Source organism: Canis aureus, chromosome 6, assembly GCF_053574225.1.
Source record: "Canis aureus isolate CA01 chromosome 6, VMU_Caureus_v.1.0, whole genome shotgun sequence".
NCBI lineage: Eukaryota > Metazoa > Chordata > Mammalia > Carnivora > Canidae > Canis > Canis aureus.
Genome location: NC_135616.1, coordinates 37,311,456 through 37,333,068, shown reverse-complemented (window position 1 = coordinate 37,333,068; position 21,613 = coordinate 37,311,456). Strand labels below are relative to the sequence as shown.

The following is a 21,613-nucleotide window of genomic DNA, read 5'->3' as shown; positions in this document are numbered from 1 at the left end:
AAAGCAAGTTAGGTTATTACCAAATTAAAGCATGGACTGGATTCCACATGAGAGGAACAGAAGACTCCCTTAGCATATTTAAGGCTGGAACCATGAGTAAAGTACTTAGTCCTCCTCCAGCTAGTTTTGCTCACTGTGAGCACTCGCATGCAAAGGTATTCATGTACAGTAGTCATCATATTCCTGTTTCTTACCTGGCAGTTTGAGCCTCTTCTTCAGAATGTGTTTCATTTCATTTGGACTTGATTCTCTACCTTCAACAAATTTGGGGAGGTGTGTGTCTCTTGAGATGGTGAAACCTGAGGTCTGCTGGGTGAATACTTTTATAAAAATCAATACTGTTTCGTATATTTGTATCCTAGAATAAAGACTTGTCTTTATTTTGGCCAGGTTATAATTGTAGAAAAATTCATTTAATCATTTCCCTTTTAAGGTGTGATGCTTTAAAAGAGCACAGAGCTCCTTTTTGCTTTGGGCTTGAATTGGCCTGAGTTGATATTAAAAATTAGATTGAGGTGGCACCATCTGATACCAGGCTTTTAGGTCACAGGTTTTTTTTCTTCAAAAGATGAGAATTACAGAACACGATAGTAGAAATTTAGTGCCATTAAACATGAACTGCCGAGAGCGGGGAGACTTACACGTGTGTTTATAGCTCTCCTGCCAAGGGCAGTTTTACTTGGTGGAAGAGAGGTGCTGCCCTGGGTGCACTGTGCACTCTGCCATTCTTAAACCTGGGGAGAATTTAAAAACTGTAATGATGAGAAGTGGTAACATACAGTATGTTTTTATTGGTATATAGTCAGATAGATCTACTTTGGGTAGTAAACTAGTTTCCTTTAACATCTATAGATCAGAATAATGTCAGGTACCTGCTCTCTGTGAACTGTTGGTGGTTACCAGGAACCTTTTATCCTTAATGATGCTGGAGCTGTGGGGGTAGATCTCAGGGCAAGATTTCTCAAACTGTTTTTCAGTTTCTTTATTACCAGCATATTTGCCAGCATAAAAATCAGGAAATGTAGTAAGCAATATAGATGTGCAAAGAGTTTATATATTTAACTGAAGAAATATGTCTGAGTTAAGTGAATTGTTACTGAAGTGAATAAATAGGTAGGGGATAAATAATGTTTTGGGTGCATTTCTGTGCCCAAACAAGACCACTGACAGTATTCTGAAACCTACTCCCCATTCAGTGACTGGATTAGGAATGATTCCCAAAGGTTCATCTGATGAACCTTCTGACTGAAATGATCTGACCGAAAACAAACTGAGAAGTACCCAGAATTCAGCAAATGACAGAATCAAAATTCAAAGAGATCTTGGCAAAAGCCTGCAGAAGGCCTGATCTGAGGGAGAGCTAGAAAGCAGGAGAAACTTCTTTGAGAAACAACAGGAAGAACAGAGGGTGGCAGATGGAGAAGGGTCAGTCTGGCCTCTGCCTCCTGGATTACATGAGCTAACTTGTAAAGTGTGCCAGTGCAATGCTAAGCTGCATAAGCCAAAATGTACTGTCCGAATCAAAATACGACCATGGGTTTGTACAGGTCAGATTTGAGACTGTTCCTCAAATCTGTCATGTTTTAGGAATGATCCCATATCAACATCTTAGTGTATGTCTCAGACCCCGAGACAAGGATTCAAATGCTAGGAGTTGGTTCAGGAAATGGAGGACGCACTGGTAAGGAAGGAGGAAATAGAGAAGTGAGGTAGGGGAGGGAAGGCAGCCAAAACCATTATTAAGCCTGCTGCTGTGTTGGGTGGGTCATTAGAGCTTATTCCCCTAGGAAAACATGGGAAACTGTAATGAACGTACAGAATTATCCCACCCAGAAGGAAAGGAAACCGGGTGTTTAAATGCCAGTTCCCATGTCATTGGGTAAGAGCTGCTCCTGGGGAGGTAATTTCCTAGCATTTGTGGTCTGCACATGTGGCCCGAGCAGAGAAGTTGTTAGGCACAGGAATTCAGAGATACGCGATTGTTAGTCGGCAAGAGAATGCTGAAAACTCCAGAGGGTACAGTGCGGCACTGACACCGTCTGCTATAGAAAACCACAACCTTTGAGATGCAGTTTTAAGTTATAGTGAGCATGTGTCACTTGGAGCTGAAGGTTTGATAATGGCCTTTTCTTGTGTTTGTAGGGCGGTCACAGTGAAGCAGCAAGCAGACTCGCTGACTTACTGTAGATAATAAATAAGACAGAACTCAGATCAGTATGTGAGCAAGTGACGGGACGTCACTAAACAGTTTGTAGTTCCCAGAGTCCCATTATGTCGAAATGCTGGAGGTGTTTCTATTAAAAGCTTGCACCCATGTTTCTAACAGAGATGTTGTTTCATTGGCCTTGTCAGGGAAGGCCGACCTCTAGCTCTGAACATTCTGTGATAAGCTTCGGTCAGAATTCTGTTTTGTTTTGGTACACTTGAAATTTGAACCCTGTTCTATTTAGACTTGACTTGGTATTTGAGGATCCTCTGCTCTGCAATTGATTAATCAGTAGGGTGACTGTGTTTTTTGGTTTGCTTGGGACAGTCCTGGTTTGAGTCCCTTGTTCCTGGCCTGATTATTAATAGTGACTATTCATTCACTCTGAAAGGTGTCTCGTTTTAGTTGGTAAGTAGTCAGGTCACCTTCCTAATTTTAATTTGAAGAGAAATGAATGTTTTTGTTAATTTCTTTAAAAGCAAAAAAAAAAAAAAAATAAAAGTCACTAGAAGTATTTTGTTAGACTTGGAGGATTAAATAATTTTCAGAGTAATAGCTATTCAGACTTCATACTTGTCCTAAAGAATGTAGGCTTTAGTATATACAGCCTTTTAATTTAACTAAATTCTTAATGCATGTTGTTGAACATCGCCATATTCTTTTAATTTCATAATTATTTTCTTGTATTCTTTTAAATAGAAGGCAGACGGTAACGAGCACTCCTTGCTGGATTGAACTTCATCTGAATGGACCTCTACAGTGGTTGGACAAAGTATTAACTCAGATGGGATCCCCTTCAGTGCGTTGCTCAAGCATGTCATAAAGCTTCGTCACCACTCAGATCCCATCAAAAGACTTAATGTAACAACTCTTCTGTCATAGTATTTGTGTGTGGTCCCCATGGACTGGTTACTGTCCAAAAATTCAAGAAAGAAAAACAGCACTTGAGGTCTCATCAATTGAAGCACCTTGTGGAATCGGTTTCCTATATTCAAATATTAGATGGGGAAATTAGTGTCTAGAAATACCCTCCCATACAGGAGAAAAAGAAGATTTTAAAGACTTAACTGATGTCTTGGTGGGCATAAAACTGAATGTCCCAAAGGTCTATTAATAACAGTAGTAGTTATGTGTACAGGTAACGTATCATGATCCAGTATCACAGTATTGTGCTGTTTATATACATTTTTAGTTTGCATAAATTAGGTGTGTGTGTGTGTGCTGCTTCTTGATTTAGGCAAGCCTTTATAAAGTTACAGTACCTAATCTGTTATTCCCACCTCTCCGTTATTTTTGTGTGTCTTTTTTAATATATAATATATATCAAGATTTTCAAATTATCATTTAGAAGCAGAGTTCCCTTGTAGAAAAACTAATTTTTTTGCCTTTTACCAAAAATAAACCCTTGGGGGAAGAAAAGTGGATTAACTTTTGAAATCCTTGACCTTAATGTGTTCAATGGGTCTTATAAACATTCATCTTGTGTTATTTACTGCTACATCTCACTGTATGGAAACTTTGCAGAAAATCTTTCCAGACCTCTTCTCCTTCCACTTTTGCCCTGATACCAAAACTGTGTAGCATGATATCCATCACTAGTAATGGTGGCACTGATACTGCCAGCACCAGTTAATTCTGGGGCACAGTGCAAGTTCCTATGGAGTAAGTCCCGTTGTCTTAACAACAGATTTCAATGGATAGTAATAGACTTGTGTAACCAAGCAGTCTGTTGATTTATCCTTACACCTCATAAAAACACAAATGGCAGTATAATTATTTTCAGGGATATGCTACAATTGCTTCAGTATATTTATCCTTTTTTTAAAGCCAATCTATAGATATAAACACTCTTTTTTAAAAGCTATTTTAAAATATTTCAATAGCAGACCTAGTGCTCTCTGAGTTTCATTTGATTTAATTACCAGATTGTATTATGAAATGGACCTTTTGTAATTGTAATTGTGTCTGCAAAATACCTACAAGAGTGATGCTGAGGTATGATCAGCAGATAAGGGTCATCTGTTTTTAAAGTATGTTGTATTAAATTTATAAAAAAATCTATGTTATTTTACCTAATTATGAATTCAGAATTTTAAAAATTGGGGAGAAGCAGTTTAGCAAGTTTTTTAGCTTCTAATTACCTACAGTCTGAGCTGTTCTTAACTAATCCTGAATGTGTGGTTGACTATTATAACCAATGACATTTTATGCTCTGTGGTGAGAGAAGATTCCAGAAGCTCTGTTGGTAGTCCATTTGGTGGCAGACAATCCTTGTTTGATGTTGACTCTGCAGTTTAAATGCTTCTTGTTTGCATCTCTTTAGAAATGGGGATAGCCACTCCCAACCCCCTTCTAGTAAATTTTCAGGTTTTTGGAGATAGACACTTTTGGTACTTACTTTTTGAAACCATGTTCAGCTGTCTCTACAGGTATCATTTTCAATATTCACAGCATTTGAATGTTTTCTACTAGATACTGCCCCGTTTTCCTATATTTGTGAGTACATGTTAGTGTTCATGCAGACTTGGTAGTCATTTTTAATTCTTTCAGCAAATATTTACTGTTCACCTGTTATGTGCACCAGGAACTTTCTTGACGTTGGGTAAAAGTGAACAAGACAGATCCAGTCCCAGCCCTGGCCAAGACTTCAGTTACTGTTGTAACCCTTAGTTAGTTCATTTGTCTATGAGGGAGATAAGCAGGTAGAGCTTATGGTAGAGCACAGCAAGAAAGGCTTCTCTAAAGAAGCGATGCTTGAGCGGACATCTGATGTGAGAAGGGAGCAAGCCACGGGGAGACCCCCAGGAGATTGGTGTTCCTGGCATGGAGAAAGGCACCAAATGCCAAGGCTCATTGTGAAAGAAACTCATTATTAGTTATTAATGCTTACCCCGAAGTCTCTACAGAGATCCAAACTCGAGGACCAAAAGCATTCTATAATTTCTAATAGTTGAGGGTGGCCTTACTTTGTCGGTTCATATGTCCTAGGTATGACTGTCAGACCAGCAGCCTCTGCCCTTTGGAAGGCTTGAACTTCTGTGAGAACTGGTGGTGATGCTGGGAACGGTTGTGGGTGCAGAAAACAACTTTGAAAGTGGCAGAAGGGCCTGGCAGTCACTCACTCTTGGATTGAGGTGGTAGGTGAAGCAGTGCCAACGACAGCATTCCAGTAGTGATTACATCTCCATAACTGTGTTGAGGTTCTTCCCTACAGTATTGAACTGGGACTCAACTCTTTAGAAATACCTGTTGTACTGAGCACTTAGACCTGTCGAGCAGTTGCCCTGGTGTTTAACGATCTTACGTGTTTTTTTGGAGATGCTATTTCTTACATTCTGTCCTGTCTTACTGTGGCCTACATTTTGTTGATTTTCCCCCCTCTTTATTGGGGCTTTCATTCTTCTAAATGATGAGTTCTCTTTGATGTTGAATTTTGCTTCTATTTAAATTAGCAACATTATTTAGAATTCCCCTCCCACAGTGGTCACTTTCTTTGTTTCACATGAGAACTGATAAACATGTTTCAGTCCCATTTCTAAACTGGATGGTGGTCTGCACAGTCAAATCTATAGATGCCGTGGGGAATCGGGAGGCTGGTGGTGTTCCCATGTTCCCATTGACTTTGGTTTAACTAGTGGCAGCTTCGTTTTTACCCTGTAATGGAGTTATATAGAGATTTCTTTCTTCCTTTTTTTTTTTTTTTTAAGAGTTTTACTGCTTTTTTAGAAAAAAAAAGTTTGAAAAGTCTGTGTAAGTACTGTTTAGGATTAGAACATATGAGTGGACTTCGGCCCCCCCTTTGGAACAACCCTGCTTGTGTTCTTTCCTTCTATTTCAGAGAAACTTCCTGATTATATTTGAACTACACCAGTTATACTAATTACACATTATGTCATCCATTCACTCAGTAAACATTTATTGATGTATCCCTTTATCCGGCCACGGTGGTAGGTGCTGAGTAATGAAGAGATGGCTAGGATTTAGTCTGGCCCTCAAGCTGTGGGGTTATTCCTCACTCAGGACCTGCCACTTTGCCAGAAGGAATCTTCCCTAATTTTTCTTGAAAGCTAAATATTCTTATTCAGTACCCTAGTCTGTATTCCAAGTACATAATTGCGAATTGTTTAATATCTAGGGTTTTTTTTTTTAATCTTAAACTGTATCGGTTTTGCTTGATTCATCTGCCTTTACACTTGTCATATTTTCTCCTTTGTCAAAATTATTTTAATTCCAGTTTATTTGTGCCTTTTAGGTCGGTTTCAATCAAGACCAAGACTTTGAAGGTGAAAAACAATCAGTCTGGTCTCTCGCTAATTGAAATCAAGTAAAAGACTATATGTGCCCAGATGGTTTCTCTACCTCTTCCAAAAGCTGTCCAAATACACCTTTAAGATCTTTTTGTGTTTTGTTGTTTCTCTTCTCTCTTCTCTCCTGTCTCCTCTCTCCTCTCTCCTCTTCTCTTCTCCCTTTCTTTCTACATTTGGAGCATTTATTCAGTACTCACTACTCTCCTGGTCTGGTTGATGGTGAGTTATAAAGTAAGAGAATGTTCACCTTATTTGAAATTTGTCTTTGTGTTCATCTTTTGTAGCTGCTCATGATGATTTCATAGACTGCCTCCTTCCACACCATTGATAACTAGATAGTCTGTGGACATAAGCAGCACAGGATCTTTTCTCTTACTCTGATCCAACTCATCGATGTTCAGACATGACAAATTATTGCCCAGTTTCTTTGCTTCATGAGCGTTTCTCTGCTAAATTCTTAATATTTATCAACTGAATTGTATTTTTCCTCTCCTCATCACAGAATGTATCCCTTGTGGTCTTACTGGTTGCCCTCCTCCGTGCCAGCCATGTTTTATCTGCAGACATCAGAATGTTTTCTCTCCATTGAACTCTACTAAAGATGAAAAAGATGGTGCTTTTCATACCCAGGGTCCTAATTTCTTCACCATGAAGGTTGATTTTGTTCCTATTGGTCAGTCACCTAAATCTTAAAAATGGCTCTTCAGTTAAATGTCTTTGTGACTAGCAAATAGCAAGAATTACAGATTCTATTTTAAATTACGTTTAGGATTAGGAACTTTTCCAGCAGTTGCAGCCAATGGTTTCCTGTAATACTAGCCCATTTCCACCTTGGAGCATATTGGATTGTTGTATTTAGTACAGGCAAGAGTAACGATGGTAGTGAGTGGTCTCTAGGTAGTCAGAATCCTACTAATGAGTTCCTTTTATTTCTTCCTTTTCAAGTTTTCATGAATATTCTATCTGTTCAGACTACCTTTTATGTATGGAGATTGAGGGGCAGATCATCTCTTGGAGTGGAATTCCTGTGTTTGGAGCCTCAACCAGGAAATGTCAGCTATACTAGATATAGACAGCTTCATAATAACCTTTGTAATAAGAACTTGTCTAATGTGTTCATATAATTTCTTGAGAAGAACCGTTTTATCTTGGATATTATAGGTAACTTTATATATAGCAAAACTGCCTTAAATCTTTTTAGTAGGAAATAAATTATATAAAGTGTGTGTATGCATTATGTATACCTACGCACTCCTAGAAAAACCTGAACACAGCGTAGGGGTCATTTATCTGCTTACGTTTTAACACCGTTGAATGATTCTGTTGTTTAAAATCTCTAACCTCAGTAAAAGTTCCCTAATTTGCTTGTGGACATTTTCCTTTCAGATCTTCAGAGTTATTTATTTATTCTGCCAGAGTTGTGATTTGGTGGTTCAGTTAGTATGCCATTTTTAAGGCAGCTTGATAATTAAGAATGATAACTGGAATTCATTAACATCAAAAAGAGCTGCAGTAGACACTCATTCATTAAATTATTATATATCCAGTGGTCTCTGAAAGGTACTAGTTGAGGGTTAACTTTTTTGTTGTTATTAGATTGCCCCCCCCCCCCCACTTTTCCCTCTTGCTTTAAGATTGCTAAGCTGCTTAAGATACTGTGGCAAGTAGCACCACTGAGTCAAGTTCTCCTGTAGTCATGGGCAGCCTAAGGTGGCTGAGACCTAATTTTTTTTTTTAGCTGTGCTCAACAGAAATGGATTTTCCCAAGTTCTTTGGGTCATCTCCGGTTCATAGAGGATCTGTCCAGAGTGTGTTAGCCTTACTTAGTTAACTTCAGTGTTGATTGGTTTGCTGCCATGAGATCCATAACAGATCCCAAATTTCAGCCACTGGTTGCGATGTAAGGGCCCTTGGAAGAAAAATGCTGCTGCTGATGGGAATGAGGATTCATGAATACCACACAAAGGACTTTTAGATTTTTCTTCAAAACAATTCCTGGAAGATGATGTTCTCTCCTACCCTCCAGAAAGAAGAAAAAAGCTCTTAGTCTTCTTCAGAATTTTCACTTTGCTCTTTTGGGTGGGTGGGGGGCGATTAGGGATTTACTTCCTATTTCTACTTAAAGATGGTGATTTATTGAGCCAGGAAATTCATAATATGTTGATAAAAAGATGAAAGTGAAGTTTTAGAATTCTAAAAATACTTCATTATGTACTTCCCATTTCACACTCCACTTTTCTTCTTTCTGTGGCTTTAAAGCTTTTGGCTATTTTACACTTAGTCACTAGATAACTTGCCATATTTCTGGTTCTATATTAAGTTCTACCCTTTACAATGCCATAGCAGAAAGTTGATTCTCAGCATCTGTCTGTAGGGATAGAAATCTTACTAAAGTCTCTTCTCCCAAAGAGATTTTACCTTTTTCAATAAGTCCCTTAAGAACTACATTTGTCCATCTTATTTACAGTTTTGGATTGTTCAAACAAAAAACATACATTAGTGAGAAAGGATGGGGTGCTTTTCTGGTGAATGTATGTACCTGCTTTAAGAATGTAGTCATTTGTTGGTTTATGTAACTATACATACAGATTAATTAAAATTGGGGAAAATAATCACATATGTAGCAAGTAGGTAAACCTGCATGGATTTAGGTTTTTTTTTTTTTTTTTTTAATCCTATTTGTTGGCAAAATGCAGAACCCAAATTGGTCACTTTTTAGACCAACTTTACCTCAGGTTTCCTTTTTGCTTTTCTGACCCTGACCTTTAAGGCATAAATATTTGTATCTTTTTATTAGTGATAGTGAAGCTGTGACACTAACCATTTTTATACAAGAGGGCAAAACAAGGAAAACTAGAGTAAGATGAAAGCAGTTCTTCAGTTGTTGAACTAGATCCCAGCATTGTAGGCAAAATAAAAATGTGCACATCTGAGAATACTCCTTGCCGTCTCTTCCCAAGGCCATTTCTTCTGGCAGAAGGCTGTTATAAGTAACAATTCAGGGCCTTTGTAATCTGAGGAGAATATCTCCAGTTGGCAATCTTTTCAATAGATGAAGCAAGAATGTGGGAAATAGTTGGCAATGAGTGTTTTCACCTAAAAAAAGAAAATGAAAAGACATATAAAATTGAATTATTCATTTGGCTCTGAAAATCTCATAAAGATTCAGTGAAATACTATATAACTGGACAAAACCAGGAGAACCTTTAGAGCATTTGTCTGAAAACAGGTTTCAAGAATGAACTTTTATATACACCAATCACTCATTTGCTTAGGTACCACTGACTGTTCTTAGAATTGACACCGTTAAATAAGGTGTGTGTGGACTTCCCAGGAGCTAGCCATTAGCAAGTGTCCTCAAAAAATTTTTTGAGCTGATGCCCTCGTAGGTAGCTTTACGCTCTTGAAAATTTTTACCATTTTCTTAGTGATCCGAAGGGAAGAGTGAGTGCTGTGCTCAGGGTGACCGACGGCCCCAGGGTGCTTGGGTCTGGGCCATTTCCTGGACGCAGGACTTTGACTTTCAGACCCGGGGAAGTCCTGGGCACAGCAGGAACGGTCACCCTAGGTGTTCTTGTGATTGACCCTCACTCCCTTAAACGTTGTGATGTTGCAGTTAACGTTCAGCTGTCTTAGGGCTGTCAACATTGCTGATACCTGGATGTGTGTCCTCCAATTATTTACTGTGGGTGAATTGTGAGATTCACAACCAACAACTGCTAAGGCACCAGCATGATAGTGAGACTAACCCTTATTAATTCAGGGAAGGTAAGCGGGGGCTTAATGAAACACAGAAGAGGCAAGAGAGTGAAGTTCCTCAGAACCTGTGTGTGTATGTAAGTACAAATCATTTGTTGATGGGGTTAAGTCTAATAGGAAGTTGACCTTTTTCACATCGCAGTAAGAGAAAACCAAGTGGGATTGTGGATTCCTTCTTGCTTGAGGGAGAATCTGGCCTTTGATGCTCTACCCTCCTCTACACTCCCCAGACTGTCCTGCTCAGGAAGCTGAACGCAGTGTCCATTCTCAGTGATTGTTGTATTGAGATTACTGCATGTATCAGCCAACGGCAGGTGAAGGAATTAGATGTCCTGATCCAGACTGAGCAGTGGCCTCAGTACCCGTAGCCCCCTGCCCTTCAGGTGCTTACCAGCCAGAACAGCAACCCCAGGAGCTGAGATTTTTCTAGTATAGCATTAATTTTGTAATGCAATATGCTGGATGCAGAGTCTGTTGTTGTTTGCCTGTGGTCCTCAGAGACTGCATCCTCCGTGCACTGTGATGTAGATGGTAGATGTGTTCTTTGTAAGCTTTAATCCTATGGTTGTCAAGAGTACCATGTGGTTCCACTGTTTTGTTTTGTTTTTTTAAACGATGAGCTGAGGCTTTATTGCAGCTGGTTTTCAAGTTAAAATTGTGAAATACTGGTTTCCTTCCCCACCTCCCTCCCCGCCCACACCAAATATTTTAGTCTATTTAAAGTACAAAAAAAAAAAAATAGTTCTACTTAAGAAAACATTGCTTAAATGTCCTGTGATTTCTGGTCAATTTTTATATATATTTGTGTGTGTCTGTATGTGCTTTCACTTTTTACCTTGTTTGCTCTCTACCTGTGTTAACAGTACTTTCACCATTGAAAGGTGAACATTTTTCCTAGCATTAAAAAAAAAAAAAGCCATTTGAGTTGTTTACCATGTTATTATGGGACTAATTTTTAATTGTTTTAATTGATTTTCTTTTAAACTGGTCTTTTTTAGAGGGGGTTTATATTTTGCTGTCCATGCCCTAAGTTATATGGAAACAGAAATTTGTATGTATTTCACATACTGGTGCAGTATGATATTAAGAGCTCATCTTTTTTTTAAGTTTTGTGCTATATAAAAAGTTTACTGCCCCCCGACCCCCACCCCGCAGACAGCACTGCTTAATACTACCACATCCTCCAACACACATAAGGCCTACCCCACAGTGCTGGGAAGTTACACATTATAGTTTATTCTGGAGCCTGCTTGTGTCAAATTAATGGTCTCTGATACACATCTGTGCTACAGACAAAAATAGACTAGAAAGTGAAATTCACATTTACTCTCTAATGCACTCTTAGCAAAACAAACTTTTGTAAGATTCCATTGAAAAAATCTTAGGTAAGAGGCAGCTTACTCATAAGTAGTTACATTGTCATGAAGTCATTGAAAACACTAAAAAAACTATTAGACCAGCTAGTTCCCTTGTGCCTTGCAGGAGAGGAATCAGTACTTCTCTGGTTAGCCGACTGCTCTCTTCTAATCACTGAAAACAGACACACTTTAGGATGTAACACAAGGGGCCTCAGAAGCCGAAGTCTGCTCCTCTTGCTTGGCATTGAAGGGCCCAGGCACTGGCAAGGCTTCATCAGCGATGGTGCATTGGTAGAAACCTATGTGAGCAAATCCTACTCCAATTACTCTAAAAAGTATATAACTCTATAAACAATCCATAGGGAGCCTTCCTCTGACCAGCACCTCACTGCGCTTGGCTCTAGAGGAGCTGGTGCACCCTTTAGACGGCTAGAGGAGATGCTTTTCCACTGTCACCTCACCCTGGGAACATTCCTGCTCATTAACCTGTTAGTGATACTGGTTATCAGCATGGGGAGATTCTCATTAGAACCAATGTCCGTAATTGCACATACTCATCAAGAGGCTAAAGAGTAGGGGAGTCATATGTGGTATGTTTGGGTTTTATCCCCATTGGCAAATCCTTTTTTCCCCCTCACTTCAAAATAGATTGAAAGCCCCTTAATTTGGGAAGCAGGCGTATTACCATCAAACTGGTCTGTTCTAGTGGGGATATTTTAAGTGCCTAGTGTGTCCAAGGTGAAGACCATGTTCATTTGCTACTCAGGAACATACCTGCACCATGCAATTGTCCTGCTTCCTTCCTAACAGACTCACCCTTTTCATCAAAATGTAAAGATGAGCCCAGCGTGAAAATTAAAAGTTGACAAATGTAGGAATCCAAAAGAAGTCAAAGACATACATAAAAGCTACTTTCTGCCACGATGACTAGGTTTGGGAATGTTTGGTAGAATTGGTTTAAGTGATGGTTATTTTCTAAAAAAAAAAAAGCAAATGCCATGCCGGTTTGCACATAGGAAGACAATTTACATTTTTCAAGTTGGTCACATTATTAGAAGGCAAGAATACTGAATCCCACCTGTGTGGGTAACAAGGTCAATGATAAGCCACAACAGACTAAGCCTGCCTTTGGGAAGCTGCAAGTCCCAGAATGAGTGCCTGTGCTCACCAGGGCAAGCCACATGACTTTGTGCTTGGTTATGGGATAAGTGGAGCTTGAAGTAGGGGTTGGTCACTGCTCTTACATTCTGGCTTCAGTAGTTTTGTTAGCTTGCCTCTGCACCTACCTTAATCCCAAGAGGCAATAAGATAGCTCGGGAAGTGTCGAATGTAGTTTAGGAAGAATGATCACAGAGGAAGGGGAAGGTGCTTCTGAATAATGTGCAGTAAGAGGGTGGACAAAATCCCATCAAAGCATGGTATCCAAAAACGCATGGAATGTGGATGGATGGAGAGGACTTGAGAAGCTGCTCAAAATGAGATCTTGGAGCCAGACTCTCTCGTGGCTTTGAATGTGTGTGAAAGCTGGGCGACATCACTGGGCTACTGCTATGTATGGTGAGCAGAAAACTGACTGCCACCAGCTAGGTGGATGCTAGCCCACATCCCATGGGAGAGCCTGGGTCTCCAGGGGTTAGAAGCCAGGGATAGCTGTGTAACACCTGGAGTTTCTTCATGGACAATGAGCTCGTGTGCTACCCTGCAGGCAGTCTGGGAGAATTCTGAGCCCTAGCCGAGGCTTGTTTGGGTGTGGGAAGTTGAAACACATTGGTGTGTGTATTAACTGAAACAACTTTCTGCTCCCTTACAGCTGGAAATGATTAACATGGAATTTTATGCAGAATTCTGTGTATATGTAGAATTCTGTGTATATGTAGATTTTTCTGATGAAAAATAGCCATCATCAGAGGCCTTAACCACTGCCCAACAGCGATTCTCCGTTGAGACTACCTATGTTGAACCTTAGCTAGAATTTACTCTGATTTTAAATCTTGTTCAGGTTTTACTCCTGAGATACCTTATCTCTAAACTATACTTGATCCCACTTTTAAATAAAAATGCCATGTAAATAAGATTTTAATGCAAATGGTGACCCACTTCAAAATGTTTGAAGTTTTTCAGTGTGTTTGCTGCAGTGGCAGAAATGAAGAATTAAACAACTCTCACTTAACATCTGGGATAAAAGTATTCTAGGTCCTTTTTATGTTGAAAATATTTCTCTCGAAAAACCAACAACCAGATTTGTTGTCTTTATTTTACCCAAGAACCACAAACTACATCGTTCCAACTTTTAAATCAAGATCTTGAATAATAGCATGTGGTAGCACCACATTTTAGAAACATACTTAGTCCATCACAAACACATTTTCTAAGGAATTGAATTTTATAGAGATAATTGAATGCTTTCATCTGTAACAGAATTAGTGGCCTGCAAACCGCTGTGGTTTCTTCCTAGGCTCTGAAGTTGTCAAAGGGGATTTTCCACTGCAAGTTACTTGTATAAAGGAAGTACCAGGCAGTTTTTAAACTCAGTTTAAAAACTTAAATTCAGTTTTTAAACTCTCAAATGACGGCCGCTGACAAACAGTTATACTCTAAAAACTGAACTATTTTATGAACTAAAGCATTATTTTCTTATCTTCTTTCAGTATCCAATAGGTGCTTATGTTTTACATAAATATAAAATCAAATATGTTAATAAAATCGAGTGAGATTTGGCAAACTAAATTTGGAGTTTCTAGCAATGTCTTTTTATAACCTCTCTCATGGTGCGATTGTTCATCTGCCAGACGTCAGCTTCCTTCTCTCTGTGTCCTGTTTGCTGTTTTTCTGCTCTACCCCTAGAAACCCTTAGAAAACTGCCGTTATCTTAGAATATCTCACCGATTTATTTCTTAATTTTTAAAGAACTGAAATCACAAACAGGAGAAATCACAAACACCCTAAGAACCTGGGTGGTTACTACGTGTTTTAAAGTATCACCTTTGAAAATTGGCACATGTTTTGTGTGTCCACAATTCCCTGATTTATGTTTGCGTTGGGTGCACTTTGCCCCCTGATCCATACAACTGCCAAGGGATGACGGATCTGCAGATTCACAATTTGCTGATTTGGCAATGGGCAGAGGACGGGTGTTGAATGTTAAGTCCTTTAAGATAACCGTGGAAAACGGAAGGTCTATATGCTTCAGGTTAGCTAGGTGCTTCTCAGCTGAAGTAGCAGTATGCAAGGGCCACTCGAGCCTCAAGAGTGCTAAGGAACAGCCCTGTCACGGTCAAATACTTGAGTTATCTCAGATGGTGGAATAAAAACTCAGTTGCGTTCTTTAAACAATCTTTTTGTCTTTAACTAGACTTCGGACAGAATAACATTCTGCTGCTTTGAAGCCTCGGTTTTTTCTGATGTAACGAAAAATGCAACTAGACTCAGGATCTGAGATCCAGGGCTTGGGCCCTGATTGTGCCAGTGGATGGTGGCTTCGGATAAGCCGAGCCTTCGGGCCGCCTCCAGTTCCTCATTTCCCCAGATCCCCCGAAATGAGGAAGTGACTTTTCAGGCCGCCTGGGAGGATTAGATGGGAGCCCTTGGCCCAAAGCAGGCGCCCGGAGCAGACGACTGAATCTTTGTGGCCCACCAGACAGAGGAGCGAGTTACGGGGAGGTCTTTACCACTGTCGCAGGCCAGGCGCCACAGAGGTCACTGTTTGAGGTGTCAAATGAATGAGGACCTATTGTCACGTTGATCTGTTGCCCCCAAAGCAGTGGGTAACAACCACAACAGTAAACATGATTGGTGCCCTAGGCTGGACGTCTCTGGGCGGACCTTCTAGTCCTTGCCTTGCCTGCGGTGACCCAGCCCCCTTCCACACCCCTCTCCCCGCCATCCACTAGCCCACGCCAGTTTTGGTGGGGGTGGCAGCAGCGGGGGCCCAGAACCCAAGCCCAGGGCCCCTTCCGAGGCCATGTGCTTCCTGCTGACAGTGTCCCCCAGGAGCAAGCCACAGGCTAAGCACAGAGTGGAGAGCGCCTGGGAGTGAGATGGCCAAGGGGCAGGTGACAAGGGGCCATGGAGCATGGGGGCTGAGGGCGCTGTGTCCGCCACCCCCATGCTCTGCGCTGCCCGACAGTCGACAGTCATGCTCATCTGCCAGTGCAAAGTGGGAGATGTAGACAAGCTGACGCGATCCCAAGCTGGGTCTGTTTGTTCCTTTTTTTTTTTTTTTTTTTTAAATTCCTGGAGTGTTCAGTAGAAGCCCTTTTTTAATGTACCCCAGGAAGTCAGGTTAAACCCAAATGAGTGTGATTTCTTTCTGCTCTTCAGGCTCCTCATTGGGCTTGCTCGTGCCACTGTCACGTGACTGGAATTAACACCCACTAGACTCTGAGCCTTGGACAGGCCTAGAGGAGGCCCCGTCATAGAGGGTGTGAAAGGAAGCATTCAGAGGAGACTAGTGATGAGCATTTACGTGCATTAGTACCACCTCCAAAACACACCTGGGACCTCTTAAATGCAAAGATGGGTCTGTACACCTGCTGTACTCCATGGTGGCCATTCTTAGAAGCATGGAATGGTAGGGGAAGCTTCGCCAGTACGGATGTTTTAGCAATGATCACGGTGTGTGGTGACCCTGACACAAATTTTTAAGAAAAACTCGGCAATTATCTGTGTCATGTTTCTATATTACACATCAAAAATTGTCTGAGTAAAGAGTCTGAGTCTGCTCTGGAGGAAGTCTTTGGTGGCACAGCTATCCCTGGTCGCCCTAGAAGGTGGAGTTGACCTCAGCCTTCAGCATTGGTTTGCCCCACAATTATTTACCACATTTTTCAGAGCACTGAATATTTGCTTAAATGAGTTCCCCTCCCCCACACCTCCCTTTTAAGGTCACACAACTCTTTTTGATTATCACATTTGTGTAAATAAAAGTATTTCATAGTCTTACTGGCAACCCAGGGAATGGGGCTTTTTGCAATCTTTTTTTTTTTAATATACCCATTATTTTTGTGAAATACAAAAACACTCCCTCCCAAAATCCCAATGATAACAATCAGAGAAAAACACTGGTGTATATTTTTCCCACTTTTTACTTTGTGTGTATGTACATTTAATAGGAAATGTTTGAACCTTCTCTAACAGCACATTCAGTTAGAGAAAGCTCTTAGAAATCATTTAAAAAGTCTCTAAAATGCATTAATCCACTCAGCAAGCCATAATGGACATGTAATATAATTTATTTTTACTGCTTTTGAGGAACACAAAAGATCTGTGATGTTCTACTTAAAATTTGGAGTTTGTGGCGCTCCTGGGTGGCTCAGTCGATTAAGCATCTGACTCTTGGTTTTGGCTCAGGTTGTGATCTCATGGGTTGTGAGATCAAGCCCTTCATTGGGCTCTGTGCTCAGTGAGGAGTCCCCTTGAAGATTCTCTCCACTTTCCCCATAAATACACACTTTCTCTCTCTCTCTCAAATGAATAAAGCTTTTTTTTTTTTTTTTAATTTGGAGGGTATTTTTTTTTAAAGATTTATTTATCCATTTGAGAGGAAGATCATGCAGAGAGGGGCAGAAGGAGAGGGAGAGAGAATCTTAAGCAGATTCCCCACTCCTCGACTTGGGGCTGGATCCCACGACCCTGAGATCGTGACCTGAGCCAAAATCAAGAGTCAGAGGCCTAACCAATTGAGCCATCCAGGTGCCCTGAGAAAAAATTAGGAGTTTGAATTAAATAAAAAGTTTTAGGCATCCTTTTCATGCATGATTTCTTTTATGAACCTAAATTGAGTATATACTTTGATTAGTGTATTTGGAAGCAAACATTCCTTCGCCTTGTCTTTCTAAGGATCCTAAAATAGAAGTGTGCAGTGGATCCAAAGAATTTTATTGATCAGCTAGCATTAAGTGTTCAGATATAATGAGTATAGAGAAAGTCTGATGGACATTTGGAGTATTAAAGATGCCAAGTTGATCAGTTAGTAATATTACATTAAAACATTTGTGATTACTTCCTTGTTAATGTTGATAAATTGTTAGGCACCTATTGAGTCAAGATCTGTCTTTTCTTTTTTCCAACTTATAAAATGTCTTACACATTAAGTATTACACATTTCACATATAATTGAATAATCCAAAATGTGATGAGATCCTTAGATTTTTTTTTTTTAAACTACATGGTTATACAGGGACATTTTTTTTTTTTTTTAAATGGAAACTTCTGAACTGTCCATAGGTACAGGTTAAAGAAGAAATTAAATTTCCTTCCATTCCAGCCCATCTCTACTGGCCCATCTCTACTGCCCTCCCAGAAGAATGACTTTTCAGTATTTTTGTCTTAGTGCTAAATGTAGAATGGGAGCTAAATGTTTCAAAGGAAGCTGAACTGGCCTCCAGGTTCCGAGAAGCCCTAATGGGAGCTGTGTCTTTGCCATCCCCTAGGTGACCCTCCTGCTGTTCCCACGGTGACGCTCCAAACCCATTCTCCTCACCAGCACTTCCTGCTCACCTGTCAGCCTGACAGCAGAGCAAAAAGTGTCTTATGTCAGGGCTAAACCATGTGCTCTAAGCCATGGTTCTGCAAGACTTCTCTAGAACCCTGCCAGGCAGACGTCCCTTCTCAGATCTTCATTCTCTGTGCCACTTGCCTGTCCCTGCAGCTATACAGCCTCCTTAACTCTCACTTTAAAAGGCAATAGGAACATGAAGACAGTTCCCTTGCAAACTGCATGACTACTTCCTGTCTCATCTGTGTGTAGTCCAGTGGCCTGAGACCATTTGACCCCAGCTGCCTCTCTTTCCTGTCCTCCCTCCTTACTGCACTCAACCTCTGCTTGCTGTAGTCGCCCTTGGGCCCTGCCCTCGTCTTTTTCCCTGGAAGAAATGTTCTGTCCCAGGCTGATATTTGCACCAGTTGCTTCCCTGTGCTTTCCATGAGGGAGTCACAAGGAGAGCCGTTCAAATGCAGTTTCCTGGGCCTCCCCTCCAGGATTCTGTGGCAGGCTGGAGTTGAAACACTGGGGTCTGCATTTTTAGAAAGCCCGAAGTGATTGTCACCCAGCAAACCACTGCATGAGGCCATGTTCCCAGTGGGCTTTCAGACCTTGCTCCTTTTCCCACCTCCCACACCATACGACTTTGATGGTGCAAAGTGGCAGTTTCTCCATTTCACACCACTGATTGAAAATCCCTCCTGAGGGCCATCAAGCTATGCGGAGGGTGTGAGAAGGGGGAGATGACCTTAAACTTGCAAATCAAAGATAACTCATTCTCTTTGTCTTGGGCTTCAGACAGCCTCTTTATTTTTTTATTTTTTAAAGATTTTATTTATTTATTCATGAGACACACACACAGAGGCAGAGACACAGGCAGAGGGAGAAGCAGGTTCCCTGCGTGGAGCCGGATGCGGGACTCTATCCCTGGGATCACGACCTGAGTGGAAGGCAGATGTTCAACCACTGAGCCACCCTGGAGTCCCCAGACAGCCTCTTTAGAATAAATGCCCAGCTTCTTGGAGCCTCTTCCTCTTTTCCTCTGGGGACGACATCTAACAGAAGGCAGGAAGAGTAGAGGTTATGGGAAGTGGGTTCTCCAACCCTGGGGCTCAGGTCTTCGGAGGGTCTTGTTGCGTTCCCTGCCCTTGGGCTCTGGCTGTGCTGAATCTGCTGCTTGATGTCAGGGGCTCCGTGGCCCTTGCTCACAGCACGTTGGCGTGTCCTGCCACTGACACAGCTCTGCCACCACCTCTGGTCTCAAGGTCTCCGCCTTTGACAGTCTTCATTTTCCAACGTTAGGCCCCGTGGTGGGGGTGGGGTGGGGGGGAAAGAGCTCGGAAGGGTGCGATGTCCTGAACATCTTGCTCCAGCTTTGGGAAAAGCCAGTAGTGTTTTCTCAGAGCAGGTGGACAGTTCCCTCCAGCGGAGCTGAGCTGGGGCCTCCGTGCCGCACGACGTGTGCCTCTGAGACTCGGGGAGCACTTCTCCAGCGGCTCCCAGCCGCCCAGGACCCCACCCTGCACTTTCTGCCTCACTCTCCACCCCTCCCGTGCGTGCCCCTACCGCCCCCACCCCCCACCGCCTGCATGAGATTTGGCCTCGGGATGGAGTTCTTACTTCATTACAACCCACCCTTCCTTTCTGAGTCTCTCCCCACGTCCTGGGAGCCATTCCCCTTTCTCCCTAGGAGAGGAGGAGCTCTGCTTTGCTGCAGGCCGGTTCCTCTGGCTACAGCTTCAAGTCAGTGTGCTCCTTTCAGGCCGCCAAGCTTTGCTTTTAGTACGTGAATGGGGCTCTTAAAATGTAAGCCTCCCTTCTCATTCTCAATGCAACCCGACTTCCAGGCCTCCCTATCATCTTCCTAGAGATGCTGAAGAATAATAAAACAATAAAGGGCTCTGAGGGGCACAGCTGAATAGTGGCTCCTTGCCCTAGGGTACCTCCTTTCCTTTGCATATGAACCTGCTCATGTCTTCATGGCCCAGCTATAGGGGGCAGACTGCGGGGGTCCGAGGGACATCTACTAGGAACCTGAGGTCTGTAATATTGTCAATGTATTGGCCCCACGTAGACACCCTTGCCCTGGACTTGCTCTTTCTGGCCTCTGCATTAGCCCGTTCTGGTCTCAGGGCCTTGATGTCCTTCCCCTGATGGCTTGCTGTAACACTGGCTGCTCTCAAAGCCCAGCTCCCGTGTCACCCCCAGCATGGACCTTTGCCCATCTTCCCTTACTTTGAGGCCGCTTCGCAGCACTCCTCTCAGAATCTGTTGATCCAGGGACGCCTGGATGGCTCAGTCAGGTAAGCGTCTGCCTTCGGCTCAGGTCATGATGTCAGGGCTCTGGGATGGAGCCCCGAGTCAGGCTCCCTGCTCAGCAGGGTCTGCTCCTCCCTCCCCCTCCCCACTAACCACCGCTATTGAAGGTGTCCTGCCCAAAGAGCAGTCAAGGGCAGCACACTTGGGTGCTCCCGTGGGAGCACTGAAAGACTGGGGGCTCTGGGAAACAGAGGTGCCGGTGTCTAAGGGACCCCAGACAGCGAGTGTGTGATAGGGGACCTTTGGGAAGAGCAGTTTAGATTTGATCACACCACTTATATTAATGCTCCTTCAGGGCAGAAGCCAAAATCCGTTTTCCCCAAACGTTTTTATACATATGCTCCATCATCACGTGCATGTCAGCATCTCCAGCAGCACCTTATGCATCAGCAGGCAGCCGGTGAATGTTTTTGATCGACTGACAGGGGCTCAGAAAACCTAGCCTGATTGATTTTCTTGTGATGCCTTCCTTTCCCGGGTACCCATTAATTTTTAAGTTGTTTTCCTTGAAATGTTCGGTAGGCTTCCCCCCACACCACTTTTCCTTTTCCCCTTCCACAGGATTCCATCTTTATCAGTTGCTCTCATCCTCTCTTTTGTGATCACAGGTTTTGGCAAGCCTTAAAAATGCATGCTTGGGGTGGGAGCAGTGGGGAGAGGCAGGATTGGGGACCAACCCAATTTAGCTCATAGAAGTGAAGTGGCGCCTTCAGGCTGCAGGAGCGCTCCTGTGGATTTCAGAGCAGGGCAGGCTTCCCGCCACAGGAGGCTACAAGGTCTGTGGTTCTCAGCCTGCCCTGGAAGCCAAACAGACAGCAAGGAGTTCTTACCTTCTCTATTGTACATTTGGGTCTAGGGACTAGAGAGGTTAGACCTGCCTCAGCTGAAGCTCTCAATACTGCAGAGGGGACCAAACACACACCGCTTGGCGCTCTAATCCTTGGGGGATGGTACTGCTCATTCTGAAAGGAACACCTCTAAGTCAACCAGACTGTCTTTAGAGAACAAGGCAGGCACAGAAGTCATCTTGGCATGAGAAAAACCAAGATTTACATCCCCCAAATCTTGTGCAGGGACGGAGATTCTGAACACGGATGATGGCGTGAAAGTCGCAAGGTTCAGCCACGGCTGCTCTTGCTGATGCATGGAGTTCTGTTATTTTCATTTTTTTTTAAAAGATTTT

The 21,613-nt window shown here is 42.2% G+C and overlaps 1 protein-coding gene across 4 annotated transcripts in view; it reads left to right on the top strand.

Moving 5' to 3' along the window:
- SMAD2 (SMAD family member 2) overlaps positions 1 to 7,885 on the top strand; it is a 78,127-nt gene extending 70,242 nt beyond the window's left edge. For all 4 annotated transcript variants that reach the window (XM_077900697.1, XM_077900698.1, XM_077900696.1 and 1 more), the window contains one exon: positions 2,906 to 7,885. In XM_077900697.1, the coding sequence (XP_077756823.1) occupies positions 2,906 to 2,941 (36 nt within the window). In that variant the 3' untranslated portion in view covers positions 2,942 to 7,885. The remainder of the gene's footprint in view (positions 1 to 2,905) is intronic.
- Positions 7,886 to 21,613: the final 13,728 nt, after the last annotated feature.